At 45.8% G+C, this 20,000-nt stretch overlaps 2 protein-coding genes across 2 annotated transcripts in view; one reads left to right on the forward strand and one right to left on the reverse strand.

Moving 5' to 3' along the window:
- Positions 1-2,645, reverse strand: part of fndc3bb (fibronectin type III domain containing 3Bb) — a 58,346-nt gene extending 55,701 nt beyond the window's left edge. Inside the window, exon 1 of the mRNA XM_017453568.3 lies at positions 2,488-2,645. The gene's annotated coding sequence lies outside the window, so the exon portion shown is untranslated. The remainder of the gene's footprint in view (positions 1-2,487) is intronic.
- Positions 2,646-12,750: 10,105 nt separating this feature from the next.
- Positions 12,751-20,000, forward strand: part of LOC108261838 (neutral cholesterol ester hydrolase 1) — a 13,539-nt gene continuing 6,289 nt past the window's right edge. Inside the window, exon 1 of the mRNA XM_017462609.3 lies at positions 12,751-13,017. Coding sequence (XP_017318098.1) covers positions 12,868-13,017 — 150 coding nt within the window. The 5' untranslated portion in view covers positions 12,751-12,867. The remainder of the gene's footprint in view (positions 13,018-20,000) is intronic.

The following is a 20,000-nucleotide window of genomic DNA, read 5'->3' on the forward strand; positions in this document are numbered from 1 at the left end:
TTTCAGTCGGGACACCATGCAAAAGCCTCAGTGCTTTCCTAAATTCTCTCCAAATGCACCATCAGGTTTCCATAAAACGAATCCCTCTGAAGCCACAAAGTGGGCCTTCGGGGCGACTGGCATTTACAGCGACTCGGCACAAACCCACAGAGTCGTATTGGCGAAGCGGCTCGGCTCAGAGACGTGCTGAAAATAATCCCGCTGAAGTTCCTGAAGGAGACGGACGAGGAGCAACACCTGACCGTCCCTCGCCATCAGCAAAACTACACTCACATTTCTATGAGTCTGTGGATAACATCAGAAACCTTCAAAGAGAGTGAGGAGGCTTCGGCCTCGGGGAGGAGAAGAGCTGAGGAGTGTAAACCAGGTGTGAAACGTGGAACCAGGAAAAGAGGGAAAAATCACACACAGGCTACAGTAACTGAGCAAAGATAAAGACAAAGAATAGCTGCCATGAGCTCCATGACGCAATAACGCTCTCCTCTTATCTGTGCGCTGTTGCCAAGTTAAACGCTGTGGAGAAAAACGTGGCAAAGCAAATCCACGTTATAAATAGCTGGCTGAGGTACGCCCCAATGAGACATTCCTGATATCAGATCAAGCCAAGAATGGAACGCCACAGACCTCGCGTTCGGCCAGACGAGGATCTGCAGTGCTGTGGGGCAGGGAAGAGCCGGGGAACGGGGTGAAACGGGTACACGATGCAAACACACACCGTGTGCTGAACTGCTAATACAACCTCAGCGATCTTCACTAATCATCTAAAACCCTTTACGGCACAGTTCTGCAGACAGACTGGCGATATTCCCGAGTCAGTAGCGACTGTATGGCAGCGGGATTAGAATATGTAGAATATGCAGAATATGTTACAGTGCTGCATACCGATATATATATAGATATATTAGTTTAAAAACTAACAAGTGGAATCCTGTCATCATGTGTTTCATTACAGAAAAAAAATCCCTATTACAAAAAGTTTTTCAGGACTGATTTATTAAACAAAGTTCCTGACTCTCTACGTTCAGTTCTGTGTGTAATGGAAAATGTGATGTGCATTATAGAGGTGCAGAAAATAAAGAAATATCTGAAGCCTAGTTCCAGCTGTGGAAATGAGTGTCTTTAACGTCCAGACGTTTCCAGACAACGAGTGTGTTAAAGACACTGCGTTCTTCTGACCAAGCGTATTCCTTTAGCTTGTGAATATCTGAAACAGTTTCTTCAGCTCTCCTAGTCTCTCTCGCTCACACTCACACACCTGGAATAGTGAGCTGTTGAGAAGCTCATGTGATGTAATGTAAAGGAGATAATGTGTAATGTGAAGGAGAACTGCATCATGATGAATATTAACACACGATATATTGTGCAGCTGCTGGATCCTGAGCCACCATCACACTCACACACCACACACTGCAGCTCTTCACTTCCACTCGCTCTGGAATGCCGTGTGACGTCATCTATTTGGGCTCAGATTTCCTTTGGAACTTTTGAAAACGGTTCAGCAAAAAAAAAAAAAACGATTCAGTTTTGAAATATCAAAAGTTACACTGCGATATTTATGTGAAATTTCCCCTGAACACAAACTTCACCAAAGTTTTATCTGAAAAGGGAGAGAAAGAGAGAGAGAGAAAAAACGCTAGCAGTCCACGTCACTAAAGTCTGATAAATCAATTAGACAATCTGATCTGGAGGAATAAAAACTGTAGTGAAACAGACTGTACACAGTAAACTGTTCAGGGTGTTTATGTTGATTAGATGGAAAGCTCTAGCGGTAGAACTGGACTTTCTGTACTGGATCGCGGTTCTGAATTGTTGGCATCATGCCATCGCTGGTTTGCTTTGACGTGTCACTTATAAAAAAAAAATCCGCTGCATTTTTTGTTGGAAATCTGCTCTGCAGTTTTAATATAGCGCCACAGAGTCGATTAAGAGCGTTACAGAGTTGTGTTAGGAGTATGTGTTAGGAGATGAATCCAGGCCAGAACTTTCCAGAACTTTCCGGACGGGCAAAAAGTCCGAACTTTTCAGAAAGTCCTCAACTGTGTGGTGATCAGAGCTACCGGAAATCAACCCGTTTATAAAAGGTTTCTAAAGTGAAAAGTGAGAAATATAATAGCGGAGAAAAGGAGAAGAGAGCGAGAGAGAGAGAATAAAACCCAAAAACCAGCTCCAGACGCCATGGAGCTCAGTGTGAAAACACACACACACACTTAATACACACACAACACACACACACTTAATACACAGAAGCATAAAGAACAAGCCCGGCCGCGTATAAAGGATTGGAGTGGAATAATGGCTTAGGTTTCGATTTCCATCCACTCCGAAACTTCCGTTTCTCCAGCCGAGCAATGAACCGGCGTCTTCTCCTCTTTCCTCTCCTCTTTCCTCTCTTTCAACTTTTCCCCCAAATGTTCCTCACAGCTCCTAACCTCCTCCACAGCACACGCAGCCTCTCTAACTGTCCACATACACACATACTTTACTTACTTTAACTTCAGCAAATCTCTCGCTAATCCACGTGTAAGTCCTCTGTGACTGAAACTGAATTAATAGTCATCCCCGAGCGGCTCCGTCCACAGTGGACCGACTGCGGGATTCCGCCATGTCAATTATGTGGCAGTGCGCGTGGGGGGGCAGAGGAGCCCACAGGTACCGTAAAATCCCGAGTAGATCCTCCTCACAACACACACGAAACAGAACTTACCGTAAACTTACCGCTATTTAGATATTTAACTTCAGTGACTGAATTAAAAAAAAATAAAAAATTTTAATGAAGAGATTTCTGCTCAGCACATAGACTGGGAATAATAATGTTCAAGAGTTACTAGTCCACCTATTCACATGTTTTTGGGAGGAACCTGGAGAACCCAGATGAGACAGACCGGATCTTTACCTGAGCTCAGGATCGAACCCTGGAGCTGTGAGTTGATAACACTGTCCCACCATGCCATCTATTATTATTATTATTATTATTATTATTATTATTATTATCATTATTATTATTATTATCATTATTATTATTATTATCATTATTATGTACCCAAACCTACAGTAGAAAAGAAGATGTAAATGTGATTCACCTACCAAAATATTAATAAGAGGAAAATATAACTGTTAAAGCACGTGTGTTGTCTTTATTATTACAGGTTTATTACAGAGCTACTCTTTGGTCATGAACTCAGAACCTTAATTACTGAGCTTTGTACACTAACAGCCACAGAGAAGACACGGGTAACACCGGAGCACAGCGAACTCACATTTATAACATTTTCTTTATATTTTAACACTAAAAACACCGAACAACTTTAAACTGGCTGTGTGTATGTGTGAAAGGGAGCACAGTTTTTCAGCACTGTGTTCAGCACTGTGTTCAATACCATATTCAACACTGTGTTCAGAACTGTGTTCAACACCGGGCACTGTGTTCAGTACTGTGTTCAGCACTGTGTTCAACACCTGGAATTGTGTTCAGCACTGTGTTCAGCACTGTGTTCAACACCTGAATTGTGTTCAGCACTGTGTTTAGCACTGTGTTCAGCACCCGGAACTGTGTTCAGTACTGTGTTCAGCACTGTGTTCAACACCTGGAACTGTGTTCAGCACTGTGTTCAGCACTGTGTTCAACACCTGGAACTGTGTTCAGCACTGTGTTCAGCGCTGTGTTCAACACCTGGAATTGTGTTCAGCACTGTGTTCAACACCTGGAACTGTGTTCAGCACTGTGTTCAGCACTGTGTTCAATACCATATTCAACACTGTGTTCAGAACTGTGTTCAACATCGGGCACTGTGTTCAGTACTGTGTTCAGCACTGTGTTCAACACCTGGAATTGTGTTCAGCACTGTGTTCAGCACTGTGTTCAGCACTGTGTTCAACACCTGGAACTGTGTTCAGCACTGTGTTCAGCGCTGTGTTCAACACCTGGAATTGTGTTCAGTACTGTGTTCAGCGCTGTGTTCAGTACTGTGTTCAACATTGTGTTCAGCACTGTGTTCAACAACCGGAATTGTGTTCAGCACTGTGTTCAACACCTGGAACTGTGTTCAGCACTGTGTTAAACACCTGGAACTGTGTTCAGCACTGTGTTCAACACCTGGAACTGTGTTCAGCACTGTGTTCAGCGCTGTGTTCAACACCTGGAATTGTGTTCAGCACTGTGTTCAACACCTGGAACTGTGTTCAGCACTGTGTTAAACACCTGGAACTGTGTTCAGCACTGTGTTCAGCACTGTGTTCAACACCTGGAACTGTGTTCAGCACTGTGTTCAGCGCTGTGTTCAACACCTGGAATTGTGTTCAGCACTGTGTTCAGCACTGTGTTCAACAACCGGAATTGTGTTCAGCACTGTGTTCAACACCTGGAACTGTGTTCAGCACTGTGTTAAACACCTGGAACTGTGTTCAGCACTGTGTTCAACACCTGGAACTGTGTTCAGCACTGTGTTCAGCGCTGTGTTCAACACCTGGAATTGTGTTCAGCACTGTGTTCAGCACTGTGTTCAACAACCGGAATTGTGTTCAGCACTGTGTTCAACACCTGGAACTGTGTTCAGCACTGTGTTAAACACCTGGAACTGTGTTCAGCACTGTGTTCAACACCTGGAACTGTGTTCAGCACTGTGTTCAGCACTGTGTTCAACAACCGGAATTGTGTTCAGCACTGTGTTCAACACCTGGAACTGTGTTCAGCACTGTGTTAAACACCTGGAACTGTGTTCAGCACTGTGTTCAACACCTGGAACTGTGTTCAGCACTGTGTTCAGCGCTGTGTTCAACACCTGGAATTGTGTTCAGCACTGTGTTCAACACCTGGAACTGTGTTCAGCACTGTGTTAAACACCTGGAACTGTGTTCAGCACTGTGTTCAGCACTGTGTTCAACACCTGGAACTGTGTTCAGCACTGTGTTCAGCGCTGTGTTCAACACCTGGAATTGTGTTCAGCACTGTGTTCAGCACTGTGTTCAGCACTGTGTTCAACACCTGGAACTGTGTTCAGCACTGTGTTCAGCGCTGTGTTCAACACCTGGAATTGTGTTCAGTACTGTGTTCAGCGCTGTGTTCAGTACTGTGTTCAACATTGTGTTCAGCACTGTGTTCAACACCTGGAATTGTGTTCAGCACTGTGTTCAACACCTGGAACTGTGTTCAGCACTGTGTTAAACACCTGGAACTGTGTTCAGCACTGTGTTCAACACCTGGAACTGTGTTCAGCACTGTGTTCAGCGCTGTGTTCAACACCTGGAATTGTGTTCAGCACTGTGTTCAACACCTGGAACTGTGTTCAGCACTGTGTTAAACACCTGGAACTGTGTTCAGCACTGTGTTTAGCACTGTGTTCAGCACCCGGAACTGTGTTCAGCACTGTGTTCTGCGCTGTGTTCAGCACTGTGTTCAACACCTGGAACTGTGTTCAGTACTGTGTTCAGCGCTGTGTTCAACACCTGGAATTGTGTTCAGCACTGTGTTTAGCACTGTGTTCAGCACTGTGTTCAGCACCCGGAACTGTGTTCAGTACTCTGTTCAGCACTGTGTTCAACACCTGGAATTGTGTTCAGCACTGTGTTCAGCACTGTGTTCAACACCCGGAACTGTGTTCAGTACTGTGTTCAGCACTGTGTTCAACACCTGGAATTGTGTTCAGTACTGTGTTTAGCACTGTGTTCAGCACCCGGAACTGTGTTCAGTACTCTGTTCAGCACTGTGTTCAACACCTGGAATTGTGTTCAGTACTGTGTTCAGCACTGTGTTCAACACCTGGAATTGTGTTCAGTACTGTGTTTAGCACTGTGTTCAGCACCCGGAACTGTGTTCAGTACTCTGTTCAGCACTGTGTTCAACACCTGGAACTGTGTTCAGTACTGTGTTTAGCACTGTGTTCAGCACCCGGAACTGTGTTCAGTACTCTGTTCAGCACTGTGTTCAACACCTGGAACTGTGTTCAGCACTGTGTTTAGCACTGTGTTCAACACCTGGAACTGTGTTCAGTACTCTGTTCAGCACTGTGTTCAACACCTGGAACTGTGTTCAGCACTGTGTTTAGCACTGTGTTCAACACCTGGAACTGTGTTCAGTACTGTGTTCAGCGCTGTGTTCAACACCTGGAATTGTGTTCAGCACTGTGTTTAGCACTGTGTTCAGCACCCGGAACTGTGTTCAGTACTGTGTTCAGCATTGTGTTCAGTACTGTGTTCAACACCTGGAACTGTGTTCAACACTGTGTTCAACACCTCGAACTGTGTTCAACACTGTATTCAGCACTGTGTTCAGCATCATATTCAGCACTGTGTTCAGTACTGTGTTCAACACCATATTCAACACTGTGTTCAGCACTGTGTTCAGCATCATATTCAGCACTGTGTTCAGTACTGTGTTCAACACCATATTCAACACTGTGTTCAGCACTGTGTTCAGAACTGTGTTCAACACCTGGAAATGTGTTCAGCACTGTGTTCAGAACTGTTCAACACCTGGAAATGTGTTCAGCACTGTGTTCAGCACTGTGTTCAACACCTGGAAATGTGTTCAGCACTGTGTTCAGCACTGTGTTCAGCGCTGTGTTCAACACCTGGAAATGTGTTCAGCACTGTGTTCAGCACTGTGTTCAGCACTGTGTTCAGTACTGTGTTCAACACCTGGAACTGTGTTCAGCACTGTGTTCAGCGCTGTGTTCAGTACTGTGTTCAGCACTGTGTTCAGCACTGTGTTCAACACCTGGAACTGTGTTCAGCACTGTGTTCAGCGCTGTGTTCAACACCTGGAAATGTGTTCAGCGCTGTGTTCAACACCTGGAATTGTGTTCAGCACTGTGTTCAGCACCTGGAATTGTGTTCAGCACTGTGTTCAACACCTGGAAATGTGTTCAGTACTGTGTTCAGTAACATGTTCAGAGTAAATGAGATAAAGTTTCTCATGTTATCAGAAATAATGTGAGTTTTTATGAACAGATGTTTGGCTCTTTCAGTTTCAGCACAGCTGGAACAACTGGGTACAAAATCATTTACAAATAAACATCTTAAATCTACCAGCACAGCTTCTAAATAACACCGTTTTTGTTTTTCCAGATGATTTATGAAGGTTTGAGATCATTCAGTAATCGAATGTAAATATGCAGTTATGACGTCACTAAATAAACTCAGTGGTTCAGAATCACAAGTGATATGCAAATCATTACACGTGGGCGTTTCCCATTTTGAATATTAATGTATATTCATAGATCCATGTGTAATAAGGCATAGAGTTTCTTGGGCAGAGGAAAAGGAAATTAATTCTACTGTATTTTTGCAGTGTTTGGTCACGTGTTTGGAAGGAAATTAAAGACTTCCTTCTAGATGAAAGACTTTTAGAGAAATAAGTTGAACATTTATGCTGAATGAAGTTGTTCAGCTTCCAGTACAGAGGAATTTCATCAAAAGCAGACAAGACAGCTCATGTCCCTCACGTTCCAAACCTCACACACACTCACACACACACACACACACACACACACACACACACACACACACACACACACATTGGTGTCTGCCCTACTTTCTGTGCAGCTGCAGCTGGGCGTCATGTCTACACAGATGTGCACAGCCACAAATTTAAAGAGGAAACAGCCTCAGATCCTGAAGTCCATTTTCTCTGCTTCATTCCTTTAAAAATACTTTTAGTTTATATTTAAAAACTAAAATTAAAACCAAACGTTTCAGCTTACAGACACAGAGACATTTAATTTCATATCATTATCTTTTATTTTCATTTTAAAACTCATTTAATATAAGCACGTGACATTGGTGAGCGTCATGCGTTTCAGTAAAGGACAAGCGCGCCACCTAGTGAACTTTATTCTAACTACAATCATCTGATTTCACAAATAAATGCAAATCAAATCAAATTTTATTCCTCTCACACATAACAATGCATATATGACACGCAGTGAAATTCTTTTTACGACCACAGCGATATATAAAAGAGAATAAAATAAAATATCATAAAGATAAAAAATATAATAAATTACATAATATAAAATAGAATAAAACTAGAATATATGAATAGAAAAAATTACAATTTAGAATTTAATACAAAATTACAATTATAATATAGTAAATGGAATAGAAAGTAGAAATATGTATAAATAATAACTGTACATGTGCAAATTGTAGGGAGTGCAAAATACCATGTGAGTGAATGTACAGATGTAAAAATGTAATACAAGCAGGATGAGGTAGTGGAGGTTGTATGTGTGAGTCTAGTTCTAGTCCAGTTCTAGTCCTTGGTGTTCCCCTGGTTGAAGGCACGAATCACTTGTGGGGAAAAAGCTCCTCCTCATTCTCTCTGTGTGCCTTCAGGGAACAGAAACGTTTCCCTGACCGTAACAGAGAGAACAGTCAATTGTTGGGATGTCTGAGGTCCTTCATTATCTTCCTGACCTTGGTCCCACACTGCTTGTTGTAGATGGACTGCAGGTCAGGGAGCTCAGTGCAGATGATAAACTCAGCTGTTCGCACCCTCTGGGGAACTCTTCTGTCCATGCAGATTAAATCCCAAACTAGCTGTACATTCTTACAATGATACATCCACAGAACCATAAACGTTCATCAGGGTGTCCATGGGGGGACCCTTCAATATAGAACCCTACACCAGAGTGTTTACCTGTTAGAAAGGGTTTACCTGTTAGAAAGGCTTCTTTAGGAAGAGAAGAACCCTGAACCCTGAAAGAATCCTTTACGCAGGGTGTATTGGTCACATCTAGGGTCTCGATAAATTCTACAGTCTAGATTTTTCTTTTAATCTAAAATTAAAGCTGCAGTGTGTAAAATGCTCTGGGGGGTTAAAAGCGATTATCTCACACCCCTAATACCCCTGTAGTGCAGCCAGAGAACTGTGAGTGGATTTAGAGCTCAGTGTGTGTGTGTGTGTGTGTGTGTGTGTGTGTGTGTGTGTGTGTGTGATTATTCTGCTCTATTCTAAAGGTCACTGCACATTCCTTTACACATAAAAAACTCCATGTGCTGCTGGAAAACCTTCAAAACAAAAGTCTCCTATTTAGTTAACAACGGGATCAGTGTGTATCACCTGAGACTTTACATTAAACTCAAACCAAATAAAACACATCAAACCAAGACAAATGTTCAGTACCATGTTTAGCACAGTGTTCAGTCCGTAATTTTAAACTCAAGCGCGACTGGATTATGCAGCGAGACAATGATCCAAAGAGTAGGAGTAGGTCCTAGTCCTAGAAGTACGTGAGAGACTGATCTCCAGTTATCAGAAGCATTTGGTTGCAATTGTTGCTGTTAAATGTGGCACAGTCAGATTTTAAGTTTAAGGGGGCAATTAGTTTTTCACATGGGTGATAGGTGTTGGATAACTTTATTTTTGATTCAATATAAATAAAATAATAAAACTGTATTGTGTGTTTAGTCAGGTTGCCTTTGTTTTATGTTGTATAGATCTAAAACTATTTAGTGTGAGATATACACAAACACATGTACAACACAGCACTGTATGGGGTTGTGTAGTGTGTTGTGTGTAGTGTTTGGGGTTGTGTAGTGTGTTGAGTTTAGTGTGTAGGGTTGTGTAGTGTGTTGTGTGGGGTTGTGTATTGTGTAGTGTATTGTGTGTATGGTGTGGGGTTGTGTATTATGTATAGTGTGTTGTGTGTATGGTGTGGGGTTGTGTGTAGTGTGTTGCGCATATGGTGTGGGGTTGTGTGTAGTGTGTTGTGCGTATGGTGTGGGGTTGTGTATTGTGTGTATGGTGTGTAATGTGTTGTATGTAGTGCATTGTGTGTATGGTATGGGGTTGTGTATTGTGTGTAATGCGTTGTGCGTAGTGTGTTGTGTGTAGTGTGTTGTGTGTATGGTGTGGGGTTGTGTATTGTGTTGTGTGTAGTGCATTGTGTGTAGTGTGTGGTGTGTGGTGTGTAGTGTGTGGTGTGGGGTTGTGTATTGTGTATTGTGTGTTGTGTGTAGTGTGTTGAGTGTATGGTGTGGGGTTGTGTATTGTGTGTAGTGTGTTGTGTGTGGTGTGGGGTTGTGTATTGTGTGTATTGTGTTGTGTATTGTGTGTATGGTGTGGGGTTGTGTATTGTGTTGTGTGTAGTGCGTTGTGTGTAGTGTGTTGTGCGTATGGTGTGGGGTTGTGTATTGTGTGTAGTGTGTATGGTGTGGGGTTGTGTGTAGTGTGTTGTGTGTATGGTGTGGGGTTGTGTATTGTGTGTAGTGTGTAGTGTGTATGGTGTGGGGTTGTGTGTAGTGTGTTGTGTGTATGGTGTGGGGTTGTGTATTGTGTGTAGTGTGTATGGTGTGGGGTTGTGTGTAGTGTGTTGTGCGTATGGTGTGGGGTTGTGTGTAGTGTGTTGTGCGTATGGTGTGGGGTTGTGTATTGTGTGTATTGTGTTGTGTGTATGGTGTGGGATTGTGTATTGTGTGTAGTGTGTTGTGTATTGTGTGTATGGTGTGGGGTTGTGTATTGTGTTGTGTGTAGTGCGTTGTGTGTAGTGTGTTGTGCGTATGGTGTGGGGTTGTGTATTGTGTGTAGTGTGTATGGTGTGGGGTTGTGTGTAGTGTGTTGTGTGTATGGTGTGGGGTTGTGTATTGTGTGTAGTGTGTATGGTGTGGGGTTGTGTGTAGTGTGTTGTGTATTATGTGTAGTGTGTATGGTGTGGGGTTGTGTATTGTGTGTAGTGTGTATGGTGTGGGGTTGTGTGTAGTGTGTTGTGTGTATGGTGTGGGGTTGTGTATAGTGTGTAGTGTGTATGGTGTGGGGTTGTGTGTAGTGTGTTGTGTGTATGGTGTGGGGTTGTGTATTGTGTGTAGTGTGTATGGTGTGGGGTTGTGTGTAGTGTGTTGTGTGTATGGTGTGGGGTTGTGTGTAGTGTGTTGTGTGTATGGTGTGGGGTTGTGTATTGTGTGTAGTGTGTATGGTGTGGGGTTGTGTGTAGTGTGTTGTGTGTATGGTGTGGGGTTGTGTATTGTGTGTAGTGTGTATGGTGTGGGGTTGTGTGTAGTGTGTATGGTGTGGGGTTGTGTGTAGTGTGTTGTGTGTATGGTGTGGGGTTGTGTGTAGTGTGTTGTGTGTATGGTGTGGGGTTGTGTATTGTGTGTAGTGTGTATGGTGTGGGGTTGTGTATTGTGTATGGTGTGGGGTTGTGTGTAGTGTGTTGTGTGTATGGTGTGGGGTTGTGTATTGTGTGTAGTGTGTATGGTGTGGGGTTGTGTATTGTGTATGGTGTGGGGTTGTGTGTAGTGTGTTGTGTGTATGGTGTGGGGTTGTGTGTAGTGTGTTGTGTGTATGGTGTGGGGTTGTGTATTGTGTGTAGTGTGTATGGTGTGGGGTTGTGTGTAGTGTGTTGTGTGTATGGTGTGGGGTTGTGTGTAGTGTGTTGTGTGTATGGTGTGGGGTTGTGTATTGTGTGTAGTGTGTATGGTGTGGGGTTGTGTGTAGTGTGTATGGTGTGGGGTTGTGTGTAGTGTGTTGTGTGTATGGTGTGGGGTTGTGTATTGTGTGTAGTGTGTATGGTGTGGGATTGTGTGTAGTGTGTTGTGTGTATGGTGTGGGGTTGTGTATTGTGTGTAGTGTGTATGGTGTGGGGTTGTGTGTAGTGTGTTGTGTGTATGGTGTGGGGTTGTGTATTGTGTGTAGTGTGTATGGTGTGGGGTTGTGTGTAGTGTGTTGTGTGTATGGTGTGGGGTTGTGTGTAGTGTGTTGTGTGTATGGTGTGGGGTTGTGTATTGTGTTGTGTGTAGTGCGTTGTGTGTAGTGTGTTGTGCGTATGGTGTGGGGTTGTGTATTGTGTGTAGTGTGTATGGTGTGGGGTTGTGTGTAGTGTGTTGTGTGTATGGTGTGGGGTTGTGTATTGTGTGTAGTGTGTATGGTGTGGGATTGTGTGTAGTGTGTTGTGTGTATGGTGTGGGGTTGTGTATTGTGTGTAGTGTGTATGGTGTGGGGTTGTGTGTAGTGTGTAGTGTGTATGGTGTGGGGTTGTGTGTAGTGTGTTGTGTGTATGGTGTGGGGTTGTGTATTGTGTGTAGTGTGTATGGTGTGGGGTTGTGTGTAGTGTGTTGTGTGTATGGTGTGGGGTTGTGTATTGTGTGTAGTGTGTATGGTGTGGGGTTGTGTGTAGTGTGTTGTGTGTATGGTGTGGGATTGTGTGTAGTGTGTTGTGTGTATGGTGTGGGGTTGTGTGTAGTGTGTATGGTGTGGGGTTGTGTGTAGTGTGTTGTGTGTATGGTGTGGGATTGTGTGTAGTGTGTTGTGTGTATGGTGTGGGGTTGTGTATTGTGTGTAGTGTGTATGGTGTGGGGTTGTGTGTAGTGTGTTGTGTGTATGGTGTGGGGTTGTGTATTGTGTGTAGTGTGTATGGTGTGGGGTTGTGTGTAGTGTGTTGTGTGTATGGTGTGGGGTTGTGTATAGTGTGTAGTGTGTATGGTGTGGGGTTGTGTGTAGTGTGTTGTGTGTATGGTGTGGGGTTGTGTATTGTGTGTAGTGTGTATGGTGTGGGGTTGTGTGTAGTGTGTTGTGTGTATGGTGTGGGGTTGTGTGTAGTGTGTTGTGTGTATGGTGTGGGGTTGTGTATTGTGTGTAGTGTGTATGGTGTGGGGTTATGTGTAGTGTGTTGTGTGTATGGTGTGGGGTTGTGTATTGAGTGTATTGAGTGTAGTGTGTTGTGTGAGGTGTGTAGTGTGTATGACCTGAAGGAGGGAGTTTCGCAGCTTTGGGTCTTCCAGCAGGACTTTTATTTTAAAAGGTGGTGTGATAATGTAATCCATGTCACACGGAGGAGAATCACACACGCAGAGAGCAGAGAGTGTGTGTGTGAGTGTGTGTGTGTGAGAGAGAGAGAGAGAGAGAGAGAGAGAGAGAGAGAGAGAGAAAGCGGTATGATGATCAGGATGCGCTTGCTGCTTTTCTCCTCAGTGTTGTTAGCATTAGCGCTGTCTTATTTCCGAGTTCCTGCTCTTCCCGGAACTGTAGCGGAACCCTGCAAGCTGCTGCTGCTGGACGCGGTGTTCAGATCCATGATGTGGGCGGTGAGTCCGGAACCTTACCCCGAACCTTCTCCTGCTCTCTGCCTTCTAGCACACATTACACTGTTATAACAAACACATAGCGTGAGATGTTCTGACCACACTTCTGTGTGTGTGTGTGTGTGTGTGTGTGTGTGTGTGCATGTGCATGTGCTTGTGTACTGGTTCAAAATTCTAGCACATGTTAAAGCCACAGGGTGATGGGCGTGGTTTTGGTAGGATAAGTGGGCGTGTGTTAACGTGTGTATGAACTCAATGACACGCCCTTTAAACTTTTCAGAGTTTCCAAATAAGTTCCCCGAATATAGAAAATGGTTACATCTAGAACCTTAGAAGCCTAGACCCCTGGGCTTTAGGGTTCTTCAGTTTGTAACGAGGCTTTAGTTACAGGACACACTTTGTCGTTGGGTTCTCCATAGAACCTTTAAGGGTTTACTCACAGGAACAATTTAAAAAACCTTTAGTAAGTTATACAGAGTGTTTACTAAGAGGAACATGTAAAGGTTTAACCTAAAACCTTTTTAGGAGACCCTTGAGGAACCCTTGAGGAAGCCTTTCTGCATTAGTCACGTGGTTTGCTTGTATAGAGAGGGAGATAAATAGGATTAAACTCGTTAATATACAGTAGAATCATTTTGCATTTATAATATACATACTGTATATACATCATGAAATATACATTTATTTATTTATTTATTTATTTGTTATTTAAAGTTATTAAATTAATCCATTTATTCAGTTATTACTTTTTATTAATGTTTAATTAATATTTATTTGTAATCAGTTAATCATGTCTCGCTGGACAATCCTACATTTCACCACTAGAGGTCCCCATCACCAGAACGCTGCACTGTTACCATGGTTACCACTAATCACTCTCACCTGTGTGTAATTGGTCCTCATTATCTCACTGTGTTTGTGTTTGTGTTTATGTGTTAGTTTCAGTGTTCCTCAGATCTGTAAGGTGTTGAGTGTTTCTCTGGTTTGGATCTGACCGTATGAAGGAATATTTTTATCCCTTTTTAGTTACATTTAATGTTGTGGAATGTTGGTGAAGCGAGTTTGTTCCTGTTGTCATTTACGTTATAGCACATGAAGTCCTCTGTCCTGAAGATGTCAGTTACAGCTTTACCTTTGACTGTTACAAAGTGCTGACACTGGAGACTCCTTCCATAAATAAATCAGGAGTGAAATAAACGTCTCATTACAGAAACAAGTCCCTGTGAATGAGCTGTTACTATATAAACAATATTATATGCTTAATGCTGATTCAGCTGTGAGATATCAGGTGTGTGTGTGTGTGTGTGTGTGTGTGTGTGTGTGTGTGCGTGTGTGTGTGTGTGTTATGAGGTTCATCAGGGTGTGTGTGTGTCTGAGTTTTGCGGTTCATCAGGGTGTGTGTGTATGTGTGTGTGTGTGTGTGTGTGTGTGTGTTATGAGGTTCATCAGGGTGTGTGTGTCTGAGTTTTGCGGTTCATCAGGGTGTGTGTGTATGTGTGTGTGTGTGTGTGTGTGTTATGAGGTTCATCAGGGTGTGTGAGGAACGAGGAATGGTGATGTGAAGAACCTGCTCTGTGTGGAATCTCCTTCAACCTGCTGAGCAGCAAACCTTTACTTCCGTACAGAACTGTACACTTCCTCCCTGTCTTTCTTTTTAAACCTCATCTCTAACCTTTTTAAACATTAACACTGAAATCAGACTGAATGAACACCTGCAGCTGCAGTGTGAAGGACTGTGAGTGTGAGTGCAGTGTGAGTGGGTGTAAGTACAGTGTGAGTGTGAGTAAGTGTGAGTGCAGTGTGAGTAAGTGTGAGTGCAGTGTGAGGGAGTGTGAGTGCAGTGTGAGGGAGTGTGAGTGCAGTGTGAGTGAGTGAGTGTGAGTGCAGTGTGAGTGCAGTGTGAGGAAGTGTGAGTGCAGTGTGAGTGCAGTGTGAGGAAGTTTGAGTGAATGTGAGTGCAGTGTGAGTGAGTGTGAGTGCAGTGTGAAGAAGTCTGAGTGAGTGTGAGTGCAGTGTGAGGAAGTATGAGCGCAGTGTGAGTGCAGTCTGAGTGAGTGAGAGTGCAGTGTGAGGAAGTGTGAGTGGGTGTGAATGCAGTGTGAGTGCAGTGTGAGGAAGTGTGAGTGCAGTGTGAGTGCAGTCTGAGTGAGTGAGTGCAGTGTGAGTGCAGTGTGAGGAAGTGTGAGTGCAGTGTGAGTGCAGTGTGAGGGAGTGTGAGTGCAGTCTGAGTGAGTGAGTGCAGTGTGAGTGCAGTGTGAGGAAGTGTGAGTGGGGGTGAGTGCATTGTGAGTGCAGTGTGAGTGCAGTGTGAGGAAGTGTGTGAGTGGGTGTGAGTGAGTGTGAGTGCAGTGTGAGGGAGTGTGAGTGAGTGTGAGTGCAGTGTGGGTGAGTGTGAGTGCAGTGTGAGTGAGTGTGAGTGCAGTGTGAGGGAGTGAGTGTGAGTGCAGTGTGAGTGAGTGAGTGTGGTGTGAGTGCAGTGTGAATGCAGTGTGTGTGGGTGTGAATGAGTGTGAGTGCAGTGTGAGTGCAGTGTGAGTGAGTGTGAGTGCGGTGTGAATGAGTGTGAGTGCAGTGTGAGTGAGTGAGGAAGTGTGAGGAAGTGTGAGTGCAGTGTGAGTGCAGTCTGAGTGAGTGAGTGCAGTGTGAGTGGGTGTGAGTGCAATGTGAGTGAGTGTGAGGAAGTGTGAGGAAGTGTGAGTGCAGTGTGAGGAAGTGTGAGTGCAGTGTGAGTGAGTGTGAGTGCAGTGTGAGGAAGTGTGAGTGCAGTGTGAGTGCAGTGTGAGTGTGAGTGCAGTGTGAGGAAGTGTGAGGAAGTGTAAGTGCAGTGTGAGTGAGTGTGAGTGCAGTGTGAGTGCAGTGTGAGTGTGAGTGCAGTGTGAGTGCAGTGTGAGGAAGTGTGAGTGCAGTGTGAGTGCAGTGTGAGTGAGTGTGAGTGCAGTGTGAGTGCAGTGTGAGTGAGTGTGAGTGAGTGTGAGTGCAGTGTGAGTGAGTGTGAGTGAGTGTGAGTGCAGTGTGAGTGCAGTGTGAGGGAGTGTGAGTGAGTGTGAGTGCAGTGTGAGGAAGTGTGAGTGCAGTGTGAGTGGGTGTGAGTGCAGTGTGAGGGAGTGTGAGTGGGTGTGAGTGAGTGTGAGTGCAGTGTGAGTGAGTGTGAGTGAGTGTGAGTGCAGTGTGAGGGAGTGTGAGTGCAGTGTGAGTGAGGGTGAGTGAGTGTGAGTGCAGTGTGAGTGAGTGTGAGTGAGTGCGAGTGCAGTGTGAGTGGGTGTGAGTGCAGTGTGAGTGAGTGTGAGTGCAGTGTGAGTGCATGTGAGTGCAGAGTGAGTGTGAGTGCAGTGTGAGTGCAGTGTGAGGGAGTGTGAGTGCAGTGTGAGGGAGTGTGAGTGAGTGTGAGTGCAGTGTGGGTGAGTGTGAGTGCAGTGTGAGTGCAGTGTGAGGGAGTGTGAGTGCAGTGTGAGTGAGTGAGTGCAGTGTGAGTGAGTGGGTGTGAATGAGTGTGAGTGCAGTGTGAGTGAGTGAGGAAGTGTGAGTGAGTGAGGAAGTGTGAGTGAGTGTGAGTGCAGTGTGAGGGAGTGTGAGTGCAGTGTGAGGGAGTGTGAGTGCAGTGTGAGTGCAGTGCAAGTGCAGTGTGAGTGGGTGTGAGTGCAGTGTGAGTGAGTGTGAGTGAGTGCGAGTGCAGTGCAAGTGCAGTGTGAGTGGGTGTGAGTGCAGTGTGAGTGAGTGTGAGTGCAGTGTGAGTGCGTGTGAGTGCAGTGTGAGTGCGTGTGAGTGCAGTGTGAGTGCATTGTGAGTGAGTGTGAGTGCAGTGTGAGTGCAGTGTGAGTGAGTGTGAGTGAGTGTGAGTGCAGTGTGAGGGAGTGTGAGTGCAGTGTGGGTGAGTGTGAGTGCAGTGTGAGTGAGTGTGAGTGCAGTGTGAGGGAGTGTGAGTGCAGTGTGAGTGAGTGAGTGCAGTGTGAGTGGGTGTGAGTGCAGTGTGAGTGAGTGGGTGTGAATGAGTGTGAGTGCAGTGTGAGTGAGTGAGGAAGTGTGAGTGAGTGTGAGTGCAGTGTGAGTGCAGTGTGAGTGTGAGTGCAGTGTGAGTGAGTGTGAGTGCAGTGTGAGGAAGTGTGAGTGTGAGTGCAGTGTGAGTGCAGTGTGAGGAAGTGTGAGTGAGTGTGAGTGCAGTGTGAGGGAGTGTGAGTGCAGTGTGAGTGAGTGTGAGTGCAGTGTGAGTGTGAGTGCAGTGTGAGTGCAGTGTGAGTGAGTGTGAGTGACTGTGAGTGCAGTGTGAGTGAGTGTGAGTGCAGTGTGAGTGAGTGTGAGTGAGTGTGAGTGCAGTGTGAGTGCAGTGTGAGTGGGTGTGAGTGCAGTGTGAGGGAGTGTGAGTTCAGTGTGAGGGAGTGTGAGTGAGTGTGAGTGCAGTGTGAGTGGGTGTGAGTGCAGTGTGAGGGAGTGTGAGTGAGTGTGAGTGAGTGTGAGTGAGTGTGTGTGAGTGAGTGTGAGTGCAGTGTGAGGGAGTGTGAGTGCAGTGTGAGTGCAGTGTGAGTGAGTGTGAGTGAGTGCGAGTGCAGTGCAAGTGCAGTGTGAGTGAGTGTGAGTGAGTGTGAGTGCAGTGTGAGTGCAGTGTGAGTGAGTGTGAGTGCAGTGTGAGGGAGTGTGAGGGAGTGTGAGTGAGTGTGAGTGCAGTGTGGGTGAGTGTGAGTGCAGTGTGAGTGAGTGTGAGTGCAGTGTGAGGGAGTGTGAGTGCAGTGTGAGTGAGTGAGTGCAGTGTGAGTGCAGTGTGAGTGAGTGTGAGTGAGTGCGAGTGCAGTGCAAGTGCAGTGTGAGTGAGTGTGAGTGAGTGTGAGTGAGTGTGAGTGCAGTGTGAGTGCGTGTGAGTGCAGTGTGAGTGCATTGTGAGTGAGTGTGAGTGCAGTGTGAGTGCAGTGTGAGGGAGTGTGAGTGCAGTGTGAGGGAGTGTGAGGGAGTGTGAGTGCAGTGTGGGTGAGTGTGAGTGCAGTGTGAGTGAGTGTGAGTGCAGTGTGAGGGAGTGAGTGCAGTGTGAGTGCAGTGTGAGTGAGTGGGTGTGAATGAGTGTGAGTGCAGTGTGAGTGAGTGAGGAAGTGTGAGTGAGTGAGGAAGTGTGAGTGAGTGTGAGGGAGTGTGAGGGAGTGTGAGTGCAGTGTGAGGGAGTGTGAGTGCAGTGTGAGTGAGTGTGAGTGAGTGTGAGTGCAGTGTGAGTGAGTGTGAGTGAGTGCGAGTGCAGTGCAAGTGCAGTGTGAGTGGGTGTGAGTGCAGTGTGAGGGAGTGTGAGTGAGTGTGAGTGCAGTGTGGGTGAGTGTGAGTGCAGTGTGAGTGAGTGTGAGTGCAGTGTGAGGGAGTGTGAGTGCAGTGTGAGTGAGTGAGTGCAGTGTGAGTGGGTGTGAGTGCAGTGTGAGTGAGTGGGTGTGAATGAGTGTGAGTGCAGTGTGAGGAAGTGTGAGTGTGAGTGCAGTGTGAGTGCAGTGTGAGGAAGTGTGAGTGCAGTGTGAGTGAGTGTGAGTGCAGTGTGAGTGTGAGTGCAGTGTGAGTGAGTGTGAGTGAGTGTGAGTGGAGTGAGTGTGAGTGCAGTGTGAGTGAGTGTGAGTGCAGTGTGAGTGAGTGTGAGTGCAGTGTGAGTGGGTGTGAGTGAGTGTGAGTGCAGTGTGAGTGAGTGTGAGTGAGTGTGAGTGCAGTGTGAGTGAGTGTGAGTGCAGTGTGAGTGAGTGTTAGTGAGTGTGAGTGAGTGTGAGTGCAGTGTGAGTGAGTGAGTGTGAGTGAGTGTGAGTGCAGTGTGAGTGAGTGTGAGTGCAGTGTGAGTGAGTGTGAGTGAGTGTGAGTGAGTGTTAGTGCAGTGTGAGTGCAGTGTGAGTGAGTGTGAGTGAGTGTGAGTGCAGTGTGAGTGAGTGAGTGTGAGTGCAGTGTGAGTGAGTGTGAGTGCAGTGTGAGTGAGTGTGAGTGAGTGTGAGTGAGTGTTAGTGCAGTGTGAGTGCAGTGTGAGTGAGTGTGAGTGAGTGTGAGTGCAGTGTGAGTGAGTGTGAGTGCAGTGTGAGTGAGTGTGAGTGAGTGTGAGTGAGTGTTAGTGCAGTGTGAGTGCAGTGTGAGTGAGTGTGAGTGCAGTGTGAGTGAGTGTGAGTGCAGTGTGAGTGGGTGTGAGTGAGTGTGAGTGCAGTGTGAGTGAGTGTGAGTGAGTGTGAGTGCAGTGTGAGTGAGTGAGTGTGAGTGAGTGTGAGTGCAGTGTGAGTGAGTGTGAGTGCAGTGTGAGTGAGTGTGAGTGAGTGTGAGTGAGTGTTAGTGCAGTGTGAGTGCAGTGTGAGTGAGTGTGAGTGCAGTGTGAGTGAGTGAGTGTGAGTGCAGTGTGAGTGAGTGTGAGTGAGTGTGAGTGAGTGTGAGTGAGTGTTAGTGCAGTGTGAGTGCAGTGTGAGTGAGTGAGTGTGAGTGAGTGTGAGTGCAGTGTGAGTGAGTGTGAGTGCAGTGTGAGTGAGTGTGAGTGCAGTGTGAGTGAGTGTGAGTGCAGTGTGAGTGGGTGTGAGTGAGTGTGAGTGCAGTGTGAGTGAGTGTGAGTGAGTGTGAGTGCAGTGTGAGTGAGTGTGAGTGAGTGTGAGTGCAGTGTGAGTGAGTGTTAGTGAGTGTGAGTGAGTGTGAGTGCAGTGTGAGTGAGTGAGTGTGAGTGAGTGTGAGTGCAGTGTGAGTGAGTGTGAGTGCAGTGTGAGTGAGTGTGAGTGAGTGTGAGTGAGTGTTAGTGCAGTGTGAGTGCAGTGTGAGTGAGTGTGAGTGAGTGTGAGTGCAGTGTGAGTGAGTGAGTGTGAGTGCGTGTGAGTGCAGTGTGAGTGAGTGTGAGTGCAGTGTGAGTGAGTGTGAGTGAGTGTGAGTGAGTGTTAGTGCAGTGTGAGTGCAGTGTGAGTGAGTGTGAGTGAGTGTGAGTGCAGTGTGAGTGAGTGTGAGTGCAGTGTGAGTGAGTGTGAGTGAGTGTGAGTGAGTGTTAGTGCAGTGTGAGTGCAGTGTGAGTGAGTGTG

This window comes from Ictalurus punctatus, chromosome 23 (assembly GCF_001660625.3).
Source record: "Ictalurus punctatus breed USDA103 chromosome 23, Coco_2.0, whole genome shotgun sequence".
Classification (NCBI taxonomy): domain Eukaryota; kingdom Metazoa; phylum Chordata; class Actinopteri; order Siluriformes; family Ictaluridae; genus Ictalurus; species Ictalurus punctatus.